The following is a 19,318-nucleotide window of genomic DNA, read 5'->3' as shown; positions in this document are numbered from 1 at the left end:
AGACATGGTGTTTTGCCATGTTGGCTAGCTGGTCTCAAACTAGCCTCAAGTGGTCCACCCACCTCGGCCTCCCAAAGTGCTGGGATTACAGGCATCAGCCACTGCACCTGGCCTCCTAAAGGATTTAAAGAGAATTTTACTTTCCTCCACCCTCATTAAGGTCTGACAAATTACGACATGTACATTTAACCATTCCATCGTGGAATGGTTAAATCCAGCTTGACATCCCTCTAATTTTCTGTGGTGAGAACATTGCAGTTTTTAAGTATACAGTTCATGAACCAGTGTCACCATGCTTTACAATAGACCTCCAGAATTTATACCTCCTGGGTCCCATTGGACCTCCATCCTCGTTCTCTGGCAACCACCATTTTACTCTGAGTTCAACATTTTTAGATTCCTTGTGTAAGTGAGATCATGCAACATTTGTTTTTCTGTGCCTGGTTTTACTTAGCATAGTGGTCTCCAGTTTCATCTATGTTGTAAGAAATGACAAGATTTATTTTTTAAGGCTGAGTAGTATTCCATTGTATATATGCCATTTTCTTCATTCATCTGGCGTCGGACACTTAGGTTGATTTATTGAGATGGTTTAATAAGTTTTAATTTATCAGTGGAATCTAGTGAGCAAAGCTAATTTTTGTTTTTGTTGAGGCTCAGTCAGTTATTTTATGACAATGAAAATGATGGATGTGTGTCATTGGGGATATCAAAAGATATGGAAGGACAATAAATAGTCACATTGATTCAGATTAAGCAAAAGTACAGAACTTTGTAGTCCAAGTAATTACTACAGTGGAATTTTAATTACACTGTTTTTATTTGAATTTTTGTTAAGGCAAAAAAATTATATTTTACATGAAAAACGGTTTTAAATCCTGAAAAGTCAGATCTAGAACTACTGAGTCTAAATAAAAATTTCTGGACGTAAATGATTTTTTTTTTTTGAGATGTTGTCTTGCTCTGTTGCCCAGACTGGAGTGCAGTGGTGCAATCTCGGCTCACTGCAACCTCTGCCTCCCAGGTCCAAGCGATTCTCCTGCTTCAGCTTCCAAGTAGCTGGGATTACAGGCACCAGACACCACACCTCGCTAATTTTTTGTATTTTTCATAGAGACAGTTTTCACTGTATTAACCAGCATGCTTTCAATCTCCTGACCTTGTGATCCGCCTGCCTCAGCCTCCCATAGTGCTGGGATTACAGGTGTGAGCCACTGCTCCGGGCCAAAAATAAATTTTAAAAGTTTTAAAAATTTTAAAAGACATAAATGTTGTTTTATAACTTTACACCACAAAAGCGATGTGACATGGTGAAAAGTTTAAGCACGATCATAAACAGATTATTTGCAATCAAATCTTTAACAATCATATTATCCTTGTGGGATCTTCGGTTGAGTTGCATATCCTTTCTGAGTCTCTATTTTTGTAAACAATTATGTGATGATGATGGTACCTTGCTCTAAGGGTTGTTGCAGGGATTAAATGTTTGGCCAGGCTGGATGAGTGGCTCACGCCTGTAATCTGTTTTTAGGGAGGCAGAGGTGGAAGGATAGCTTGAACCCAGGAGTTGGAGACCTGCCTAAGCCATATAGTGAGATCCTGTTCTCCACAAAAAGGAAAAAAAAAAAAAAACAGTCAAGTGTAAATGTGTTGGTAAATAAAAAGCGTTTACAACACTTTCTGACAATAGTACATAGTGTGAAACACTTAGCATTATTCATTTATGCTAGGCCTGCAGTTGCATCTGACCATCATCCCTGGGTAACAGCAATATTTTGTTGTTGGTGGTGGTGGTGAGACTCTGTCACTCAGGCTGGAGGGCAGAGGCGTGATCTTGGCTTACTGGAACCTCTGCCTCCCAGGTTCAAAAGATTCTCAGCCTCAGCCTCCCAAGTAGCCGGAATTACAGGTGTGAGCCACCATGCCCAGCTGATTTTTCTATTTTTAGTAGAGACTGGGTTTCAACCATGTTGGGCAGGCTGGTCTCCAACTCCTGGCCTAAAGCTGTCTGCAAGCCTTGGCCTTGCAACGTGCTGGGATTACAGGCATGGTGGGGCCCAGAAAGCAACCTTTTCTAACAACCCCATTGCAGTCCTCTAGATTCAGCCAGCCATTGTGTAATTAGTTCTTGTCTATTATGAAGCCATAAGAAATACCTGTTAAATGCATTTTTTCACACAATTTTTGCAAATGGAGCCATGTTCATTATTTCTATAGTATCATATCTTTAAGTTTGTACTCACAGTCTGAGTGGTAAATGACAGGCAATATCCCTCCCTATCCTTGTGAGGATGGCTACAGCATGACTGCATAGGTTTGCTATAATTTTTGTCTTTCCCTGTGTTCTCACTACTGTTTTATTAATCTCAGTTCTTTTCCACAGGGTAGCACAGAATTTAGTAGAAAGACATCCAGCCAGGTGAACCAGAGATTTGTCTAAGTGACAGCACGTAAGAATCAGAAAGTTTTTTGCTTAAATACCAACAGGTTCTTTCTTTAAACCAGTTATTTTTTAAACCTAACTCACAAGATGATAGTATCCTTAAACCAATTAAATCAATCTCTGGAGTTGGATAACGTCAAATATGATTTATTAGCACTTCTCATTAATCACTGAGCCTAGAGACCTTTAAGTTTACTTCGTAGGAATCTCACTTTTAATAGCTTATTAACTTCAACTCAGAGAACACTCAAAAGCTGAGGAATTCTCAGCGGCAAAGCTCTGACCCACGTTAAGTGACAAAGGGTAAGATAGTCTTTGTTTTGATTATCCTTTGTTGTACCGAGAAACTACATATTCTATTCGAGGATTCAAATTCTCACCTTTCTGAAGAATTGGGGCCAAAACTGGAAAGTTGAACTCATTTATGGTCCACGGATTAAAGATTGTTGCTTAAAAAGACCTTGCTACAAACATCTGTGTACAGTAGTTGGATTCAAGGCGCCAGAAACCTGACAACCGCTTCTTTCCTCCCCAGCTATACTGCGCAAGTGCCCCTTTAAAAATAAGTAATTAACTCTAAAACCCCCAGAGTATCCCGGCCAGGCGTACATTACTCACTCCTGTAATATCAACATTAGGTCTAGGAGAGAGGATCATTTGAGGCCAGGATGGTTTCGAAACCAGAATGGGAAACAGGGAAATCCGGTCTCCGAAAAATTCGCCTTGCATGGTGGCGCGCCCGATTCCAGCCAGCTGGAGACTACGGGGAACCATAATGGCGACGCAGCTCTACAGTCCAGCACCCCGTATTGGTAACTTCCGGAGCATTTAAATACACTGGCGCCCCTACTGGAGCGCGACGACCGATACCTACTTCAGCAACTAGGGACGCATGCTCGGATGGCGGCGCAGACTCAGCGGGGGCGAACAAATAGCAGAAAGAAACTGAAGAGTATCACGGCTCCTCAGGTGAGAGGGTGGGGGCCCTGAAAAGGGCCTTTTGGTGATAAACGAGAAACGCTCAGCCGCCGAAGCCATAGAGGGTGCGGCCCTGGCGCTTGAGCGCGTACACCACGTCCATGGCAGTGACCGTCTTGCGCTTGGCGTGCTCCGTGTAGGTCACGGCGTCCCGGATCACGTTCTCCAGGAACACCTTGAGCACCCCGCGGGTCTCCTCGTAGATGAGACCGGAGATGCGCTTCACGCCGCCGCGGCGAGCCAGGCGCCGGATGGCGGGCTTGGTGATGCCCTGGATGTTGTCGCGCAGCACCTTGCGGTGACGCTTGGCGCCACCTTTCCCCAGACCCTTCCCGCCTTTGCCGCGACCAGACATACTGAGCAAGACGAATCTCGCACAACGCTGTGTGAGGACTCTGGCCCGAGGCAGCGCCTTTATGAGACCGTTGCGGACCGAACTGAGAACCTGAAAGAAGTAGGCAAGAAGTCCCGCCCCGGTGAGGGAGGGGTAATCTAAAGGGTCAAACCTAAAGAGAGGAAAAAGAAGCGAGCTTCTTGTTTCCGTGTTCTGAATTTTGTAATGTGGCGAGTATTTTGTTACCACGGTATGAGGCTTTAAAAAGCTGCTTTTGAATGCAGAAGAAATACATCAATACTGTGGGAAATACAAAATGACCGGGCTCGGTGGTCCCGCCATTTTAGGAGGCTGAGGTGGGAGTGTACCTGAAGTCAGGAGTTTGAGATCAGCGTGGGCAAAGTAGCGAGACTCCAGCACTACCAAAGAAAAACTTAAATTGAATTAAAACGTTAACCCAGCATGGTAGCGCTGCACCTTAGGATATCCTCTGTTTCTTACAAAAAAGGAGAAAAAAAAAGCCAATACAATAACAACAGCCCGTCATCCCATTTTCCCATCACACAAAGATCTCTACTGCTAGCTAATAAGATATTTTGGTGAGCAGATAAATGCAGATTTTTTTTCCCCACAAAACGTATACAGTATATGGTATTTTACCACTTCACGCTGTTATTTTAATCAATTTTCCTTATCTAAAGAGTTTACAAAAAGTGATTTTAATGTCTGCTTATTATTTCTTCTCATGAATTCTCCCTGCTGCAGTGTTAACTAATTCCCTAGAAATTTATTAATCGGAGATTTTTTAAATCATTCATTTTTTCTTTGCTAATTAAATACCACCTTTAACAGTATACATACTAGGAACTCTTAACAAGATTCTATTCTGCCCATGATTTAGTCAATGTTGTTTGCCACAGCGTGTCTATGTTCACAGTTAAGTTATTTGCTTTAGGAAAAATTTTAAAAGCAGTCATTTATATCTGCTTAATATTGCATCATAAGGATTTTCTAGGTTCACTTTAAGAAAATTTCTAGTAGTTAGCAATAATCTGCTTTCTAATTTTCTTTTTCGTATTTTAAAGGAGAACTGTTCGAAATTTACTTTCTGAGAAAAATCTAGAATTGAAATGCTTTGCGACAAAAGATGCAGATTTTAAGGTATTTTGATGAGTGTTACCACATTTTCCTCAAAAGTTTTATTCCATCCACTTGTGCCAGCAGTAACTGTTGGGTATGTTTACCATCACTGAGTATTATGGTTTTTAAATTCTGTGTTACATTCAGAAATTACTTTTGGTTTTGTTGTTTGAATCTTGAGTTAATGAACTCTTTACCCAGCAAGATTTATTGATTTGTTTATAAGTGATAAATTGTCATCTTTAATATAACCTTGTTTAGGCCAGGTGCAGTAGCTCAAGCCTGTAATCCCAGCAAGGTCAAGTTAGGCGGATCACTTAAGTTAAGGGGTTCGAGACCAGTCTGGCCAACATAGTGAAACCCTGTCTTTACTAAAAATACAAAAAATTAACTGCGCATGGTGTTGCATGCCTGTAATGCCAGCTACTCGAGGCTGAAGGAGGAGAATTGCTTGAACCGGGGAGGTGGCGGTTACAGTGAGTGGAGAGCTCACCACTGTACTCCAGCCTGGGCAACAGAGCAAGACTCCATCACAAGAAAGAGAGAGAGAAAGAAAGGGAGAAAGAAACCTAAAAACTTTAATTTTCCATGTCAAAACTGGCCACAAAGAAATTATTTAACTTACCTTGTTTGACTGTAAGTTGTAAGACCACCATTTCAGAGAGGGCTCTGCCCCATATGTAAAAGAAATACTACACAGAGAGCCCAAGAAGAATCTAAACAGGCCTTGATGGGTTTCCCCACTCAGTCTCTTAGCATTCGATCATATTCCTTATGTCGAATCATATTTCTACACAGCTATCAATACTTTATTCAACCTAAGCATAAAAATGGACAATTTCCCCTGTATCTTTAGATCTTCATTCTAAAGGCTCCCATATTAAATAAATTTGTATGCCTTTTCTCCTATTCATCTGCCTCTTGCCAGTGATTTTCAGTGAAGCTTCGGAGTACAAAGGGGAAAATTTTCCTGGGCCTTAACAAGTTCAATATCATATAGTCCATGATTCACTCAATCCTGCCTACATAATAAAACCCCCATAAAAACTCTGGATACCAAAGTTAGTGAATTTATTGGTTTGTGAACACATAGATGTTCTAGGAAGGTGACTCCTGGTTTCACAAAGAGATGGAACCAGGCACAGAAGCTCTGTTTTCAGGACCCTTCCAAGCCTTGCCCTATGTGTCTCTTCATTTGACTGGTCCTGATTTGTATTCTTCATGATAAAACTATAATCATAAGAGTAGCACTTCCTGTATTCTATGAGTCATTCTAGCAAATTATTGAACATGAAGGGGTAGAGTGAATCCCTGGATTTGAAGCCAGTTGCTCAGAAGCAAGTGGCCTGGGAACCCCAGTTGCAGCTGGTGTCTGAAGTTGAGACAGTCTTCTTGGGAAATGTGCTCTTTAACTGGTGAGGTCCGGCTAACTCCAAATAATTAGTGCCTGAATTGAATTGCAGTACACCAGTTGGTGTCCGAGTAACTAGAAAGCAATTCATGTATGTGGTTAAAAATTTAGGAAATTCAGATTAGGCAAACTGAAAATAACTATAAATCACAATCCAAGGATTATCCTATTAACTTTCTGATATCTATGTATTGAAATAGTCATCTTTTCACGTATTTAAATTTTTTTACATGCATAAATACACTGAAATTCTTTTAACTCTAAAAAAAAGTGTAATAAATCCTGACACAATTTAAAATGTAATTTTGTTGCTTTTCAGGGTTTTCGTGTAGATGTGTACTTTGGAGAGTAGTGAGGAGTTCAGCCTCTGCAGTCAAACAAGCCTAGATTTAAATTGTGGCTCCACTGCAGACATTTTTGTTATGTCTTAATTTCCTCATCTTTATGTATGTGTGTATTTATTTATTTATTTAGAGACCAAGTTTTGCTCTCTTTGACCAGGCTAGAGTACAATGGTATGATCTCTGCTCACTGCAACCTCCGCCTCCCAGAATCAAGAGATTCTTCTGCCTCAGCCTCCTGAGTAGCTGGGATTACAGGCATGTGCCACCACTCCCAGCAAATTTTTTTTTTGTATTTTCAGAAGAGACGGGGTTTCTCCAGGCTGGTCTTGAACTCCCCATCTCAGGTGATCTGCATGCCTTGGCCTCCCAAAGTGCTGGGATTACAGGCATGACCCACCATGCCTGGCCAATTTCCTCATCTTTATAATGAGAGTAAAGCCCTTTAGGAAATAATAGAGATAATTGAGCATAATGGCTAGACTAGCTTAGTAAGATCTCACTAGTCATATATTTAAAATTTATATTTACTATGTATTTATTAATATTTTATTGATATTCAATTACTTTTTATATAGATTTGAATTCACATTTATGCTATTTGAATTAGTCCAAATAAAGTACTTAACAATTTTTATGTTTTTCAAATTTCTAATATATTTGAATAAATGGTTACTTAGAATTTTATATTTTGATATAACTTTTAAACATCTATAAGAATATCTTAAGAGCTAAAATAAAAATAGAATATAATCAAATGAAGACCCTTTTTAAGGCCTGTTCTCCTTTTCCCACTTCAAACATCACAATATCAATAAAGAGAATATATTTATACATACAATTAAAATCAAGACACAGTAAACAGATTTAAAATGTGAAAGAAAAACATTGTAAAATCAAGAAGATACCTAAGAGAGTAGAAAGTTTGTCAAAATTTGTCGTTAATTTTGTCAGAAAGACCTGATTTTCCTGGAAGCCTCGTGTAAGGGAGGAAAAAAATTACTTTCCCTCTGAACTTCTGAGTTCTCAGCTAGAGCTCTTGTGACAAAAGACAGATTAAGAAGAGAAAAACAAGCAAGTTTATTAACGTGTGCAGCACGTCACATGTGGGAATACCCAGAAGTGAGTAACTAAAAATGTGACTTAGAACTCCAGTTTATATATAGCATCTCTAATAAGATCAGTAAGTTTTTAGAGAAATTAGAAGACAAAGAAAAAGGATTTTGAGTCTCTAGGAGTAACAAATTATGGGAAGACAAATATGTAGGAAAGTAATGGTAGATAAAGGCTGCTTGGTAAAGTTGTTACGCTGATTGTTCTGGTGCCCTCTCCAAGCTGATGAGAGTTTGATGTTGTCTCCGGTGATTAATTTTTGTCTTTTCTGGTAGAGAGGTGAGGAAAGACACTTCTGGACATGTATGTCCTGCTTTTAGGCACACAGGGAGACGGCTTTCTTGTATTTTCTTCTTCTCAGTTGCCGTCAACTCAAAATAATCTTTATGTCAATGTGGCACATTTTGGGGTGGTGTTTCATGCCACCCTTCACTCAAAAAATGTTAATCTCTACCCAAAAAGAGAATCCTTCCCCTAAAAGGAGACCCTAAGTATCTGCCCTTACTCCTTGCCTAGTGTGCCTGCTTTTATTCAGAATGTGAGACTCAAAACTCCTTTGAGTGTAACTCTTTTATTGTCTCACAATAAATTCAAGCCCATAACCATCTCTTGTAGGAATTAGTCTTTTTGAGACACTTCAGAGTACTCACAAGCCTAAAGACAGAAAACTAGATTTTTTTCTTTTCAAAGAATTTAACTTTGCTTAATAATAATCAGCTGTAACATTTGGATTTAAGTGTAAAGTTGCTAACAAGCATAGCACTCCTGAGTAGAATCCACCCAAACATGACATGAACCTCGGAGTCATAGCTTGAATGTAGCCATTGCATTGAACAGCCTCTACTTTTTTTCCAAAAGCCCAAAGGCCTCTGTGCTATTTCAGCCTCATTTAAATTTAAGTTTCTTGGCCAAGCGCAGTGAATCATGTCTGTAATCCAAGCACTTTGGGAGGCCGAGGCAGGCAGATCATTGAGGTCAGGAGTTCAAAACCATCCTGGCCAACGTAGTGAAATCCTATCTCCACTAAAAATACAAAAAATTAGCCACCCATGATGGCAGGCGTCTGTAATCTCAGCTCCTTGGGAGGCTGAGGCAGGAGAATTGCTTGAACCCAGGATGCAGAGGTTCCAGTGAGCCAAGATCATAGCACTCCACTCCAGCCTGGGTGACAGAGTTAGACTCTGTCTCAAATAAATAAATAAATTAATTAATTAATTTAAGCTTTTAAAAAATTTTTATATCATTATTTTATAGTTCGCTCATAAAGATGTATGTTATATTATACTGACACATTTTATTCACTTTATTTTGTAGGGTCACCATTGATCTAGGCACTATGGGGGGCAAAAAGAAGAATGAAACCCAGTCTCCACATAAATTGTAAAAACGAGATATAGTCATCAACACCTCTAATACTGGCTTACACAGTTCCATGCTATAGCAGTGGGTTAGCGCACTCCAGGTGTATGGGGAAAGTAAAATTAATTTATGTATGGGTAAAACAACTCAAGAAAGAACTTTCAAATAATGTTTTGTTAAGTATTCTGTAACCAAAATATGATTTTTATCTCTTCTAAAATGACTGTACATACATAAAAAGATTGTGTAGACTCTAAAATTCCATTGTGTTCTATTTAAAATTAAACATAAGGGCAGGGTACAGTGGCCCACACCTGCAAGTCCAACGTTTTGGAAGGCCAGGGCAGGAGGACCACCTGAGTACAGAAGTTTGAGAACAGCTTCAGCGACATGGTGAAACACCGTCTCCACCAAAAAAGATACAAAAGTTAACTGAGTGTGGTGGCCTGTGCCTGTAGTCCCAGCAACCCAGGAGGCTGAGCTGGGAGAATTGCTTGAGCTAGGGGAGATCAAGGTGCAGCGAGCCATGAGTGTGCCACTGCAGTCCAGCCTGGGCAACAGAGTGAGACCCTGTCTCAAAAATAATAATAATAATAGACAATTTTACCAAGATTTCTGGAAAGTATTTTCCTAATTTTTTTTTTTTTTTTTTTTTTTTGAGACAAGGCTGGAATGCAGTGGGGTGATCTCAGCTTACTGCAACCTCTGCCTCCCGGGTTCAAGCGATTGTCCTGCCTCAGCCTCCTGAGAAGCTGGAATTACAGGTGCATGCCATTACACCCAGCTAATTTTGTATTTTTATAGAGATGGGGTTTCACCATGTTAGCCAGACTGGTCTCAAACTCCTGTCCTCAAGTAATCTTCCTGCCTCAGCCTCCCAAAGTGTTGGGATTGCAGCACTCAGCTTAAGTTTTTTTAATCTTTTGAGCTTTAATTTTTTTCTAACATGATATTGATGTATCAAGAGTAGATGCTTTGTCCAATGAGATTGCATTATTGGGGCTCAGAAACCGGTACCCCCAAAATATGGAGCCTTGAACCTTCAAGGTCTTTCTGACCTTCCTCCTACTCCTGTCGCTCATTTCTTTGTCTATCTGAAAGCACAAAAAAGAAAGCAATTACCTCTGGTCTCTTCTCTGAGTTTTCATTAACTGAAAACTCATATCCTAAGAAGAAAGACAAGTCTGTCAACACACTAAAACAAACTTTTGTCACAAACCATTGTTTGCTCTGTGGGCCAAACAGACTTTGTCCCAGGCTATTATACGTTATTCAAGCCTATTGAATTCCCCTAAAAATCATTTAATACCCTGCTAAAATCTTCCACACTTCTCCATCTCCCTTTGCCCTAAGAAGGATATGTAATCCTCTATATTCTATTGCATGAGGTTGGGGGTGGGGGGCAGTAATCACTGATTCTCCCCTATGCACATTAATACATTTCTATGCCTTTTCTCCTATTAATCTGCCTTTTGTGAGTTGCTTTTTCACCAAACCTCTACAGTTTCAATAGACAATCAAAAGTAAAAGTTGGGAATTACTTAAATTGTGCTTACTCTTTGAATATTTCATTCTTACATAATCGATGAACTATGAAATATGTCTTTGCTAATATTATAATTGATTGGAGTCGTAAATTTGAAATTTCTAGCATAAATAACAAACATGTTAGAAAATAATTGGGCTTCTTTAAAGAAGCATGAGGATTCAAAGCTTCTTGGAAAGGTGAGTGCAGATGGTTTTTGAGTCCTTCCAGGTATCTGAGTTTTCTCACAATTTAAAAAATTTATTTAAACATAATTAGAATATTTCTGGCAACTTAACTATAACACATCTACAGAACACTCACTAGGTTTTCACAGTAATATTAAGAGCAATTTTTTTTCCAGATCATTTTCTTTGATATACTTGATTTTTTTTTCTTTTTTGAGACAGTCTCTGTCAGCCAGGCTGCAGTGCAGTGGCGATCATGACTTGAGTCACTGCAACCTCTGCCTCCTGGGTTCAAGTGATTCTCCTGACTCAGCCTCCAGAGAAGCTGGTATTACAGGCCAGTGCCACCATACCCGGCTAATTTTTGTATTTTTAGTACAGACAAGGTTTCACCATGTTGGCCAGGCTGGTCTCAAACTCATCAAGTGATCCACCTGCCTAGGCCTCCCAAAGTGCCGTATCTACACGCGTGAGCCCCGGCGCCCAGCCTAACCCTCCACATATTGATTTATGACTTTACCTGTAACTTCTGCTTCCCTAAAATGTATAAAACAGCTCATTCTGACTGACTCAGAACCACTTTCTCAAGGTCTTGGGAGGCTGTGTCTTCCCTAAGCCACGGTCACTCATATTTGCTCAGAATAATCCTCTAAAATATTTTGGGCCAGGCGCAGTGGCTCACATCTGTGATCCCAACACTTATGAGAGGCCGAGGCAGATGAATCACCTGAGGTCAGGAGTTCAAGACCAGCTGGGACATGGTGAAATCCCATCTCTGCTAAAAATAAGAAAATTAGCCAGACGTGGTGGCATATGCATGTAGTCCCAGCTACTCGGGAGGCTGAGGCATAAGAATGGTTGGAACCCGCGGGGTAGAGGTTGCAGTGAGCCGAGATAGTGCCATTGCACTCCAGGCTGGGCAACAAAGTTGAGAGTCCCCCTCAAAACAATAATATACACACATACACATGTGTGTACATATATATACACCCACATATATGTACATCCTCATACATATGTACGAAGCGAGTCCCAAGGGGAATCTAAGGAGTGACAAGCTAACAGTGAACTGGCTCTTCCTTGAGAAACGTGGACGGCTCTGAAAAGAGCCTTTGGCGTGTGGGTCAGGACGGACCTGTAACTCTGCAGCAAGGGGTTCACTTGGAGCTGGTGTACTTGGTGACGGCCTTGGTGCCCTCCGACACGGCGTGCTTGGCCAGCTCCCCGGGCAGCAGCAGGCGCACGGCCGTCTGGATCTCCCTGGAGGTGATGGTCGAGCGCTTGTTGTAATGCGCCAGGCGGGAAGCCTCGCCCGCGATGCGCTCGAAGATGTCGTTGACGAAGGAGTTCATGATGCCCATGGCCTTGGAGGAGATGCCGGTGTCGGGGTGCACCTGCTTCAGCACCTTGTACACGTACACGGAGTAGCTCTCCTTGCGGCTGCGCTTGCGCTTCTTGCCGTCCTTCTTCTGCGCCTTGGTCACCGCCTTCTTGGAGCCCTTCTTCGGGGCGGGAGCGGACTTGGCCGGGTCAGGCATGATGAGATAACGTTGGCAAGAGCAGAACAAGAACGCGGTCTCCTCTTTTTATGTAACAGTTTATGCGGAAGGGCTAGGGGGAAGGTCTCTGATGATTGGTGGTTATCCGCGGATGACGTCAGATGCCAGTTCTGCCCAATCACAATAGGTATCCTGCATAATTGAGTCCCATTGGTCTAAATAAAAATGAAACGTTGGCCAATGGCACGGCTTCCTTTTCGCGCCCAGCAGAGGCTATAAAATTTGGTTTTCAACTTTTCTGTCAGTCGTTGTTGACTGTACTCACAGGCCTTTTGCCATGTCGGGACGCGGCAAGCAGGGAGGCAAAGCCCGCGCCAAGGCCAAGACCCGCTCTTCTCGCGCTGGTCTCCAGTTCCCCGTGGGCCGCGTGCACCGCCTGCTCCGCAAGGGCAACTACGCCGAGCGGGTCGGGGCCGGCGCGCCGGTCTACCTGGCGGCGGTGCTGGAGTACCTGACCGCCGAGATCCTGGAGCTGGCGGGCAACGCGGCCCGCGACAACAAGAAGACCCGCATCATCCCGCGCCACCTGCAGCTGGCCATCCGCAACGACGAGGAGCTCAACAAGCTGCTGGGCAAGGTCACCATCGCGCAGGGCGGCGTCCTGCCCAACATCCAGGCCGTGCTGCTGCCCAAGAAGACCGAGAGCCACCACAAGGCCAAGGGCAAGTAGAAGCCTGGATTAGTTTGCAGGAACTTAATCCCAACGGAACCAAAGGCTCTTTTCAGAGCCACCTACACTTTTGTGAAAGAACTGAGCACTATGTTTAATGTGATTTCTCGTCCTTTGCCTACTTCTAAACCACTGAAGCGCTTACTTAGGTTGGTCTTTGGTGACTTGGCTAGGTAATGACAATTGTCAACTTTTTAAAAACCCCGGTAAGTATTCAGCGTATTAAACAGTCTTAATCTTTTAAGCTTAATACGAGAAGACTTGTATCTTAAAGTTGACATTTTACCCAAGTGTGAGTTCTGCATGGTTCACTGGCGGGTTTTACTATTGCCCCACCGTTTTTAGTCTGCTGACAAGCAAACGACTTTGCTTTAGGGCCAAGTGTTTTCTGGGTCTTGGTAGATGGCAAAGCGAGCATTCAAGCTTTAGTCCAAATGTAGATTAATGACTTGGATTCTTTATTTCCGAGAAACATGTCTGGAATCAGGATAATTGAGTTGCACTCTAATGATTGAGTTGAGAGAAAAGTTCTTAGATTAATTGGAACAGTTAATTGTGCCAGGTAGTTGTCTGAAGTATTTTCTGGAAATTCTTTGAAATTAAAATTTCCTGAGCTTTCTCATTCCTAGCTACACAAATTGCCTTAAGTATAGAGATGGCCATTAATTTGTTTTAGCAGGCTGAATTCCACTTTAAAAATGTCTTTGACTCGATGTTGTTAATCTGATTTAAATCAGATCTGGATGTGCGAATGGAGTAGATTACTTAAGATAAATGAATTACATTTCTAGAGTGTTAAGAAAAGTCAATTAAGATACAATGGAATTACTTTGGTGAAAAGTTCAAAGGTTTTCTTTGTCATTTTTAGAACTTCAATTTCTCACATGCTAATCAGCTTTTCTTGGTTAAAGAAATGCAAAAGTTTTAAAAATTTAAGCGGTCAAAGTATAGAAAATTGAGGGGAGAGGTGTCTATGGTTGTGCTGTCCAGTATTGTATCCACTAGCCAATTGTGGATAGTGATCATTGGAAATCCTGTAGCCTGAATTTTATGTAAAATACACATTGGATTTGGAAAAATCAGTGCCCTAAAGTGTAAAATACGTAACAGTTTTTATATTGATTACATATTGAAATATGTTGGCTATACTAGATTAAGCAAAATATTAAAATTAGTTTTTCCTTGTTTTGTTCTAATGTCGCTCCTAGAGAAATGTGAATTACTTTTGTTGCTATCATTTATCTCCACTGGAAATCGCTGATACAGCGAACAACTAGCGAAAATAGAAAATAAAATTATATGGAGACTATGAACCGCTACCAACTGTCAGAGGAATTGGTGAGCAACAAAAATTTGAGTCCTTGGCCAATCCGGTTACAGTTGGGTGGGTCTTCAGCATACTTTTGTCCAATCAGCTTCAGACTCTCACTATAAGTAAGCGGCTAGCTTTTTGTTTCTCCTTAAGTGAATCTAGCTCTGAAGGCATGGCTAGGACTAAGCAGACAGCTCGCAAGTCCACTGGCGGCAAAGCGCCGCGCAAGCAGCTGGCCACCAAGGCGGCTCGCAAGAGCGCCCCGGCCACCGGCGGCGTCAAGAAGCCGCACCGCTACCGGCCCGGCACCGTGGCCCTGCGCGAGATCCGCCGCTACCAGAAGTCCACCGAGCTGCTGATCAGAAAGCTGCCTTTTCAGCGCCTGGTGCGCGAGATCGCGCAGGACTTCAAGACCGACCTGCGCTTCCAGAGCTCCGCGGTGATGGCGCTGCAGGAGGCCTGCGAGGCCTACCTGGTGGGGCTCTTTGAGGACACTAACCTGTGCGCCATCCACGCCAAGCGGGTGACTATCATGCCCAAGGACATCCAGCTTGCGCGTCGTATACGCGGCGAGAGAGCTTGAGTCTCAAGGACTCACCCATTACATACCCAAAGGCTCTTTTCAGAGCCATCCACGTGCGCGCTAAAAAGATCTGTTTCTCTGAGGAATTCTTCCTGCCTGGTACTTGTTTTGCCTATAGTAGATAGGGCCCATTTCCAGACGTTATACAATATGTTTTCTAAGGCTCGGCCTGTTAAATGCTAATTTTGGGAGTCTTAACGGTTGATAATATCCGGCATCTTGATGTAAGCATTAGGTGTAGCTATTAAGTTCCTAATTTTCTACTAACCTGTACTGTGGTCTGTGTGTATTTCTTTCCAACACGCCAAGAAAAGTAAGGTATTGAAGTTGGAAAAATTCGGGTTAATGTAGTTCATGCTGGCTAAAATGAAAATATTTGGCCCCTTCCTCCCCCACCCTGCCCCCCGGTTCCTAAGCAGTGTTAACTTTTTGAAATTTTCAAGCCGTATTTTGGGCCTTTTTTAAACTACTTAAGTGTATGTAGTTAATGACAGATGGTTTGAGGATCAAAAGTCGTCTGGAGGGAGAGCCCGCCAGAGAATAGTCCCTTTGAAGCCCCCAGCTGTGAAAATATGTGAGAGAAAGTGTTTTCTGTGTTGACTTTTGACAGTGGCTGAAACATTGAACTGTCTCAGGAGTATCCAAAATTAAGATTGCTTTGTATGGGAGCCTGTGGCAGTTCTTTTGAGCATAGGATAAAATACTTCAGTCTTTGCTTAAATGTTACCTTCTCACTGAGGCCTTGTATGACGAAATGAAATCTGTATAATCCCTTTTTTTCATGCTAGACTTTGTCACTATATGCTGTACCATAGTTAGCTGATGTATTGTCTGTTCTAAAATACAGGCTCATGAGAGAAGGAACTTCTGTTTACTTGCTTATCTCCAGTAACATAATAGCTTTTGATCAATATTTATTGGATAAATGAATGAATGCATGGCTATATGATAGTAAGAAAACACAACCGCATGGAAAATCCCAAATGAAAGAAATACATCAGCTTGCTAGGTGTGCTAAAATCAGCTTCTTGTGGGCCATGACAGCCCTTACCTCATCCATTCGTGTTTTCAGAATGCTGGGTTTCTTTAACTTGTGTTCTGTGTGAACTCTCTTGCATTCTCCTAAGTATTCAAGAATTTACCTGGTAAGTTGGCTTGTGTATGTGTGTTATCATCTCTGTCTCTCCTCAGCTTAGTTTGTGAAGCTTGTAAGTGGAAAGATCATAGTATTTTTACAGTTTTTAAAAGCAAATTTAATTCTCTATCTTGTTTTAGTTGGTTACTTACGTATGTTCACTTATTAGAATTGGTTACATTCTTAATACACTTTTTTGGAAATTCCATAACAAGATCACTACTGCAACCTTCACAATCTGCTCATCCTCATCTTCTTGTGTGTGGGTTCATGATTCCATATTTCCACATATGGAATTTAGAACAATAAATAATGTATAATTAATATTTTACAAATTAAAATAATGCTTTAATTCTTTTTATTGGAATCAACGCCCTAGGCAAAACAAAATAAAGTGTTCCCTTCTCAGAAATTAGCTTTCTTCTGAAAAGGAAGATACTCTATTTGGAGGAGGGAAGCAATGCCTTCTAGGACACTTAGGGGGGCAACTGCTGAACTGATGGGTATTGTTGCTATTATTGAGTGTGTAAGTAGTGCATTCCTTCTTTCTGTGCTGGGAAACTAACAGCGAGTAATAAATCAGGAAGGGCTCATACAGAGATTGCCTGGTATGTACTGAGCAGTACTCTTGCTGGCTTGGTAGGGCATCCTCTCCCGGAAATATGCAGCAAATATACTCCCAATTAACTTTCTAGTTATGATTACATGAGGCATTATTTATTTAGAGGATAGTGAGTAGTTCTAGTTATGTGGAAATGAATACTATGTCTATTCAAAACATTCCATGTACTGAATTACAAAGTCTGTTAACCATCCAAGTAAGCTCATTTGAGGTCAGGAGTTCTCAATCAGCCTGACCAACATGGTGAAACACCGTCTTTACTAAAAATACAAAAAAAAATTAGCCAGGTGTGGTGGCATGTGCCTGTAGTCCCAGCTACTCAGGACGCTGAAGCAGAATAGCTTGAACTAGGGAGGCAAGGGTTGCTGTGAGCCAAGATCACACCACTGTGCTCCAGCTTGGGCGACATAGGGAGACTCCGTCTCAAAAACACAAAGCAAACAAACAAACCAAAACCCCCCCAAAAAGGACATAATTCTTGTGTCTGACTTTCCTGAGATGCAAAACTGGTAAGTGGCATAAATATTCCAATTCTTTTCAAGGATATGCCCATATAGAAATATGGACAATAGGCAGGGCGTGGTGACTCACACCTGTAATCCAAGCACTTTCGGAGGCCGAGGCAGGCTGATCATTTGAGTACTGGAGTTTGAGAACAGCCTGGGCAATGTGGCGAAACCCCAACTCTCCAAAAAATAAAAAAATTAGCTGGGCATAGTGGCGTGCGCCTGTGGTCCCAGCCACTCAGGAGGCTGGGGTGGGAGAATCGCTTGTGCCCAGAAGTCAGAGGTTGCAGTGAGTCAAGATCATATCACTGCACGCCATCGTGGGTGAGAGCAAGACCCTGTCTCAAAAAACAAAACAAAACAAAAAACAAAATTAAAAAAAGGATAACATGAGAAACTTTGACCTCATTATTCTCAAAATAGCCTTTGGTTTTTCTCAGAAGAGATAATATTTTTTTCGAGTGTAGGTGTTCACCCATTAATACTTTTAGAATCAACTTAGTAAGTATTCAGTACCATCCTTATCAATAATCATCACCAGCTTAGACTACTGCGCTTGGCCATCTACTTATCGGGCAGTTACTAAGTATTTAACTCATTTAGTAATTGTAACAGCGTTTATGGGATACATTTGTAACATGTTAGAAAACCCAGCTACAAAAAGGTTAACTAAATAAGAATTGAACAGAAAAGTATCAGAACACAATGAAGGTAACTTATTTTTAACATGTTATTTCAGCAGCGCACTAACATATATACATGTGATTATTGGGTCACTACAGAACATGTATATGTTGTAAAGACCCTTAAGACTTCTAATGCCAGTTTTCTATTCCAAACTCTTAAGTGCAAAAATTAAAAACACAAAACATGACCCATGTAAACATTGGCAAACATAACTGCATGTTTTTGTTTAAATATATCTATTGAGTTGCTCCTTTCCTAGAGGCAAGGAAATTGGGCTGAGGAGTCCACCAAGTTTACCATCTAGATTAAAAAACTATAAAGTATACTGTCTAGTAGCAACCTGTAATTTTCCTAGTAAGCATATTAAAAAACCAAATACTCTATTCCTTGTACCTCAGTGAGTTTCCCAGAACATAAATGAAACCCACCAGTACTCTTAGTAAGATGCTTGGGTTTTTATTGTGAAAGTTTTGTCCCAGTAAAGTGCCTTGATCTATCAGGATACCACAAGCTGGCATGGCTCGGTGGCTCACGCCTGTAACCTCAGTATTTTGGGAGGCCCAGGCGGGTGGATCACTTGAGGTGAGGCGTTTTAGACCAACCTGGCCACCACGGCAAAATCCCTGAAAATACGTGTTAGCAAAGGCGCTTTGTAAATATCTACATTAAGGGCTAAATTTAAAAAAATCTCAAAATTCTGGCAACGTAGATAGAGAGGCTGAAGATCGAAACCCAAACTTCAAGAGTGTATCGTGGAGTAGTAAAGCAGCTGAAAACCGGAGTCGTGTCATCTTTTTATGATTAATGAAGTGGCTCTGAAAAGAGCCTTTGTTTTTTGGCTTTCACAATCTCGCTCCTTACTTGGCCTTGTGGTGGCTCTCGGTCTTCTTGGGCAGCAGCACGGCCTGGATGTTGGGCAGGACGCCGCCCTGCGCGATGGTGACCTTGCCCAGCAGCTTGTTGAGCTCCTCGTCGTTGCGGATGGCCAGCTGCAGGTGGCGCGGGATGATGCGGGTCTTCTTGTTGTCGCGGGCCGCGTTGCCCGCCAGCTCCAGGATCTCGGCGGTCAGGTACTCCAGCACCGCCGCCAGGTAGACCGGCGCGCCGGCCCCGACCCGCTCGGCGTAGTTGCCCTTGCGGAGCAGGCGGTGCACGCGGCCCACGGGGAACTGGAGACCAGCGCGAGAAGAGCGGGTCTTGGCCTTGGCGCGGGCTTTGCCTCCCTGCTTGCCGCGTCCCGACATGGCAAAAGGCCTGTGAGTACAGTCAACAACGACTGACAGAAAAGTTGAAAACCAAATTTTATAGCCTCTGCTGGGCGCGAAAAGGAAGCCGTGCCATTGGCCAACGTTTCATTTTTATTTAGACCAATGGGACTCAATTATGCAGGATACCTATTGTGATTGGGCAGA

The 19,318-nt window shown here is 42.0% G+C and overlaps 5 protein-coding genes across 5 annotated transcripts; 2 read left to right on the top strand and 3 right to left on the bottom strand.

Moving 5' to 3' along the window:
- Positions 1-3,406: 3,406 nt before the first annotated feature.
- On the bottom strand, positions 3,407-3,990 carry LOC105726427 (histone H4). Its single transcript, XM_012465892.2, has one exon. The coding sequence runs from the start codon at positions 3,774-3,776 to the stop codon at positions 3,465-3,467; it is 312 nt and encodes a 103-aa protein (XP_012321315.1). The 5' UTR covers positions 3,777-3,990; the 3' UTR covers positions 3,407-3,464.
- Positions 3,991-11,966: 7,976 nt separating this feature from the next.
- LOC105726425 (histone H2B type 1-H) lies at positions 11,967-12,430 on the bottom strand. The gene has a single exon (XM_012465890.3). The coding sequence runs from the start codon at positions 12,368-12,370 to the stop codon at positions 11,990-11,992; it is 381 nt and encodes a 126-aa protein (XP_012321313.1). The 5' UTR covers positions 12,371-12,430; the 3' UTR covers positions 11,967-11,989.
- Positions 12,431-12,586: 156 nt separating this feature from the next.
- On the top strand, positions 12,587-14,374 carry LOC105726421 (histone H2A type 1). The gene has a single exon (XM_012465884.3). The coding sequence runs from the start codon at positions 12,669-12,671 to the stop codon at positions 13,059-13,061; it is 393 nt and encodes a 130-aa protein (XP_012321307.1). The 5' UTR covers positions 12,587-12,668; the 3' UTR covers positions 13,062-14,374.
- On the top strand, positions 14,355-16,403 carry LOC105726428 (histone H3.1). The gene has a single exon (XM_012465893.2). The coding sequence runs from the start codon at positions 14,546-14,548 to the stop codon at positions 14,954-14,956; it is 411 nt and encodes a 136-aa protein (XP_012321316.1). The 5' UTR covers positions 14,355-14,545; the 3' UTR covers positions 14,957-16,403.
- Positions 16,404-17,963: 1,560 nt separating this feature from the next.
- LOC110567350 (histone H2A type 1-H) lies at positions 17,964-19,232 on the bottom strand. Its single transcript, XM_021666754.2, has one exon. It carries the CDS (start codon positions 19,148-19,150, stop codon positions 18,764-18,766), a length of 387 nt encoding a protein of 128 aa, XP_021522429.1. The 5' UTR covers positions 19,151-19,232; the 3' UTR covers positions 17,964-18,763.
- Positions 19,233-19,318: the final 86 nt, after the last annotated feature.

This window comes from Aotus nancymaae, unplaced genomic scaffold (assembly GCF_030222135.1).
Source record: "Aotus nancymaae isolate 86718 unplaced genomic scaffold, 86718_ANA_hifiasm-v0.15.2.pri h1tg000051l, whole genome shotgun sequence".
Taxonomy (NCBI): domain Eukaryota; kingdom Metazoa; phylum Chordata; class Mammalia; order Primates; family Aotidae; genus Aotus; species Aotus nancymaae.
Note: the sequence above shows the minus strand (reverse complement) of the source record. Positions and strands in the feature narration are given on the sequence as shown.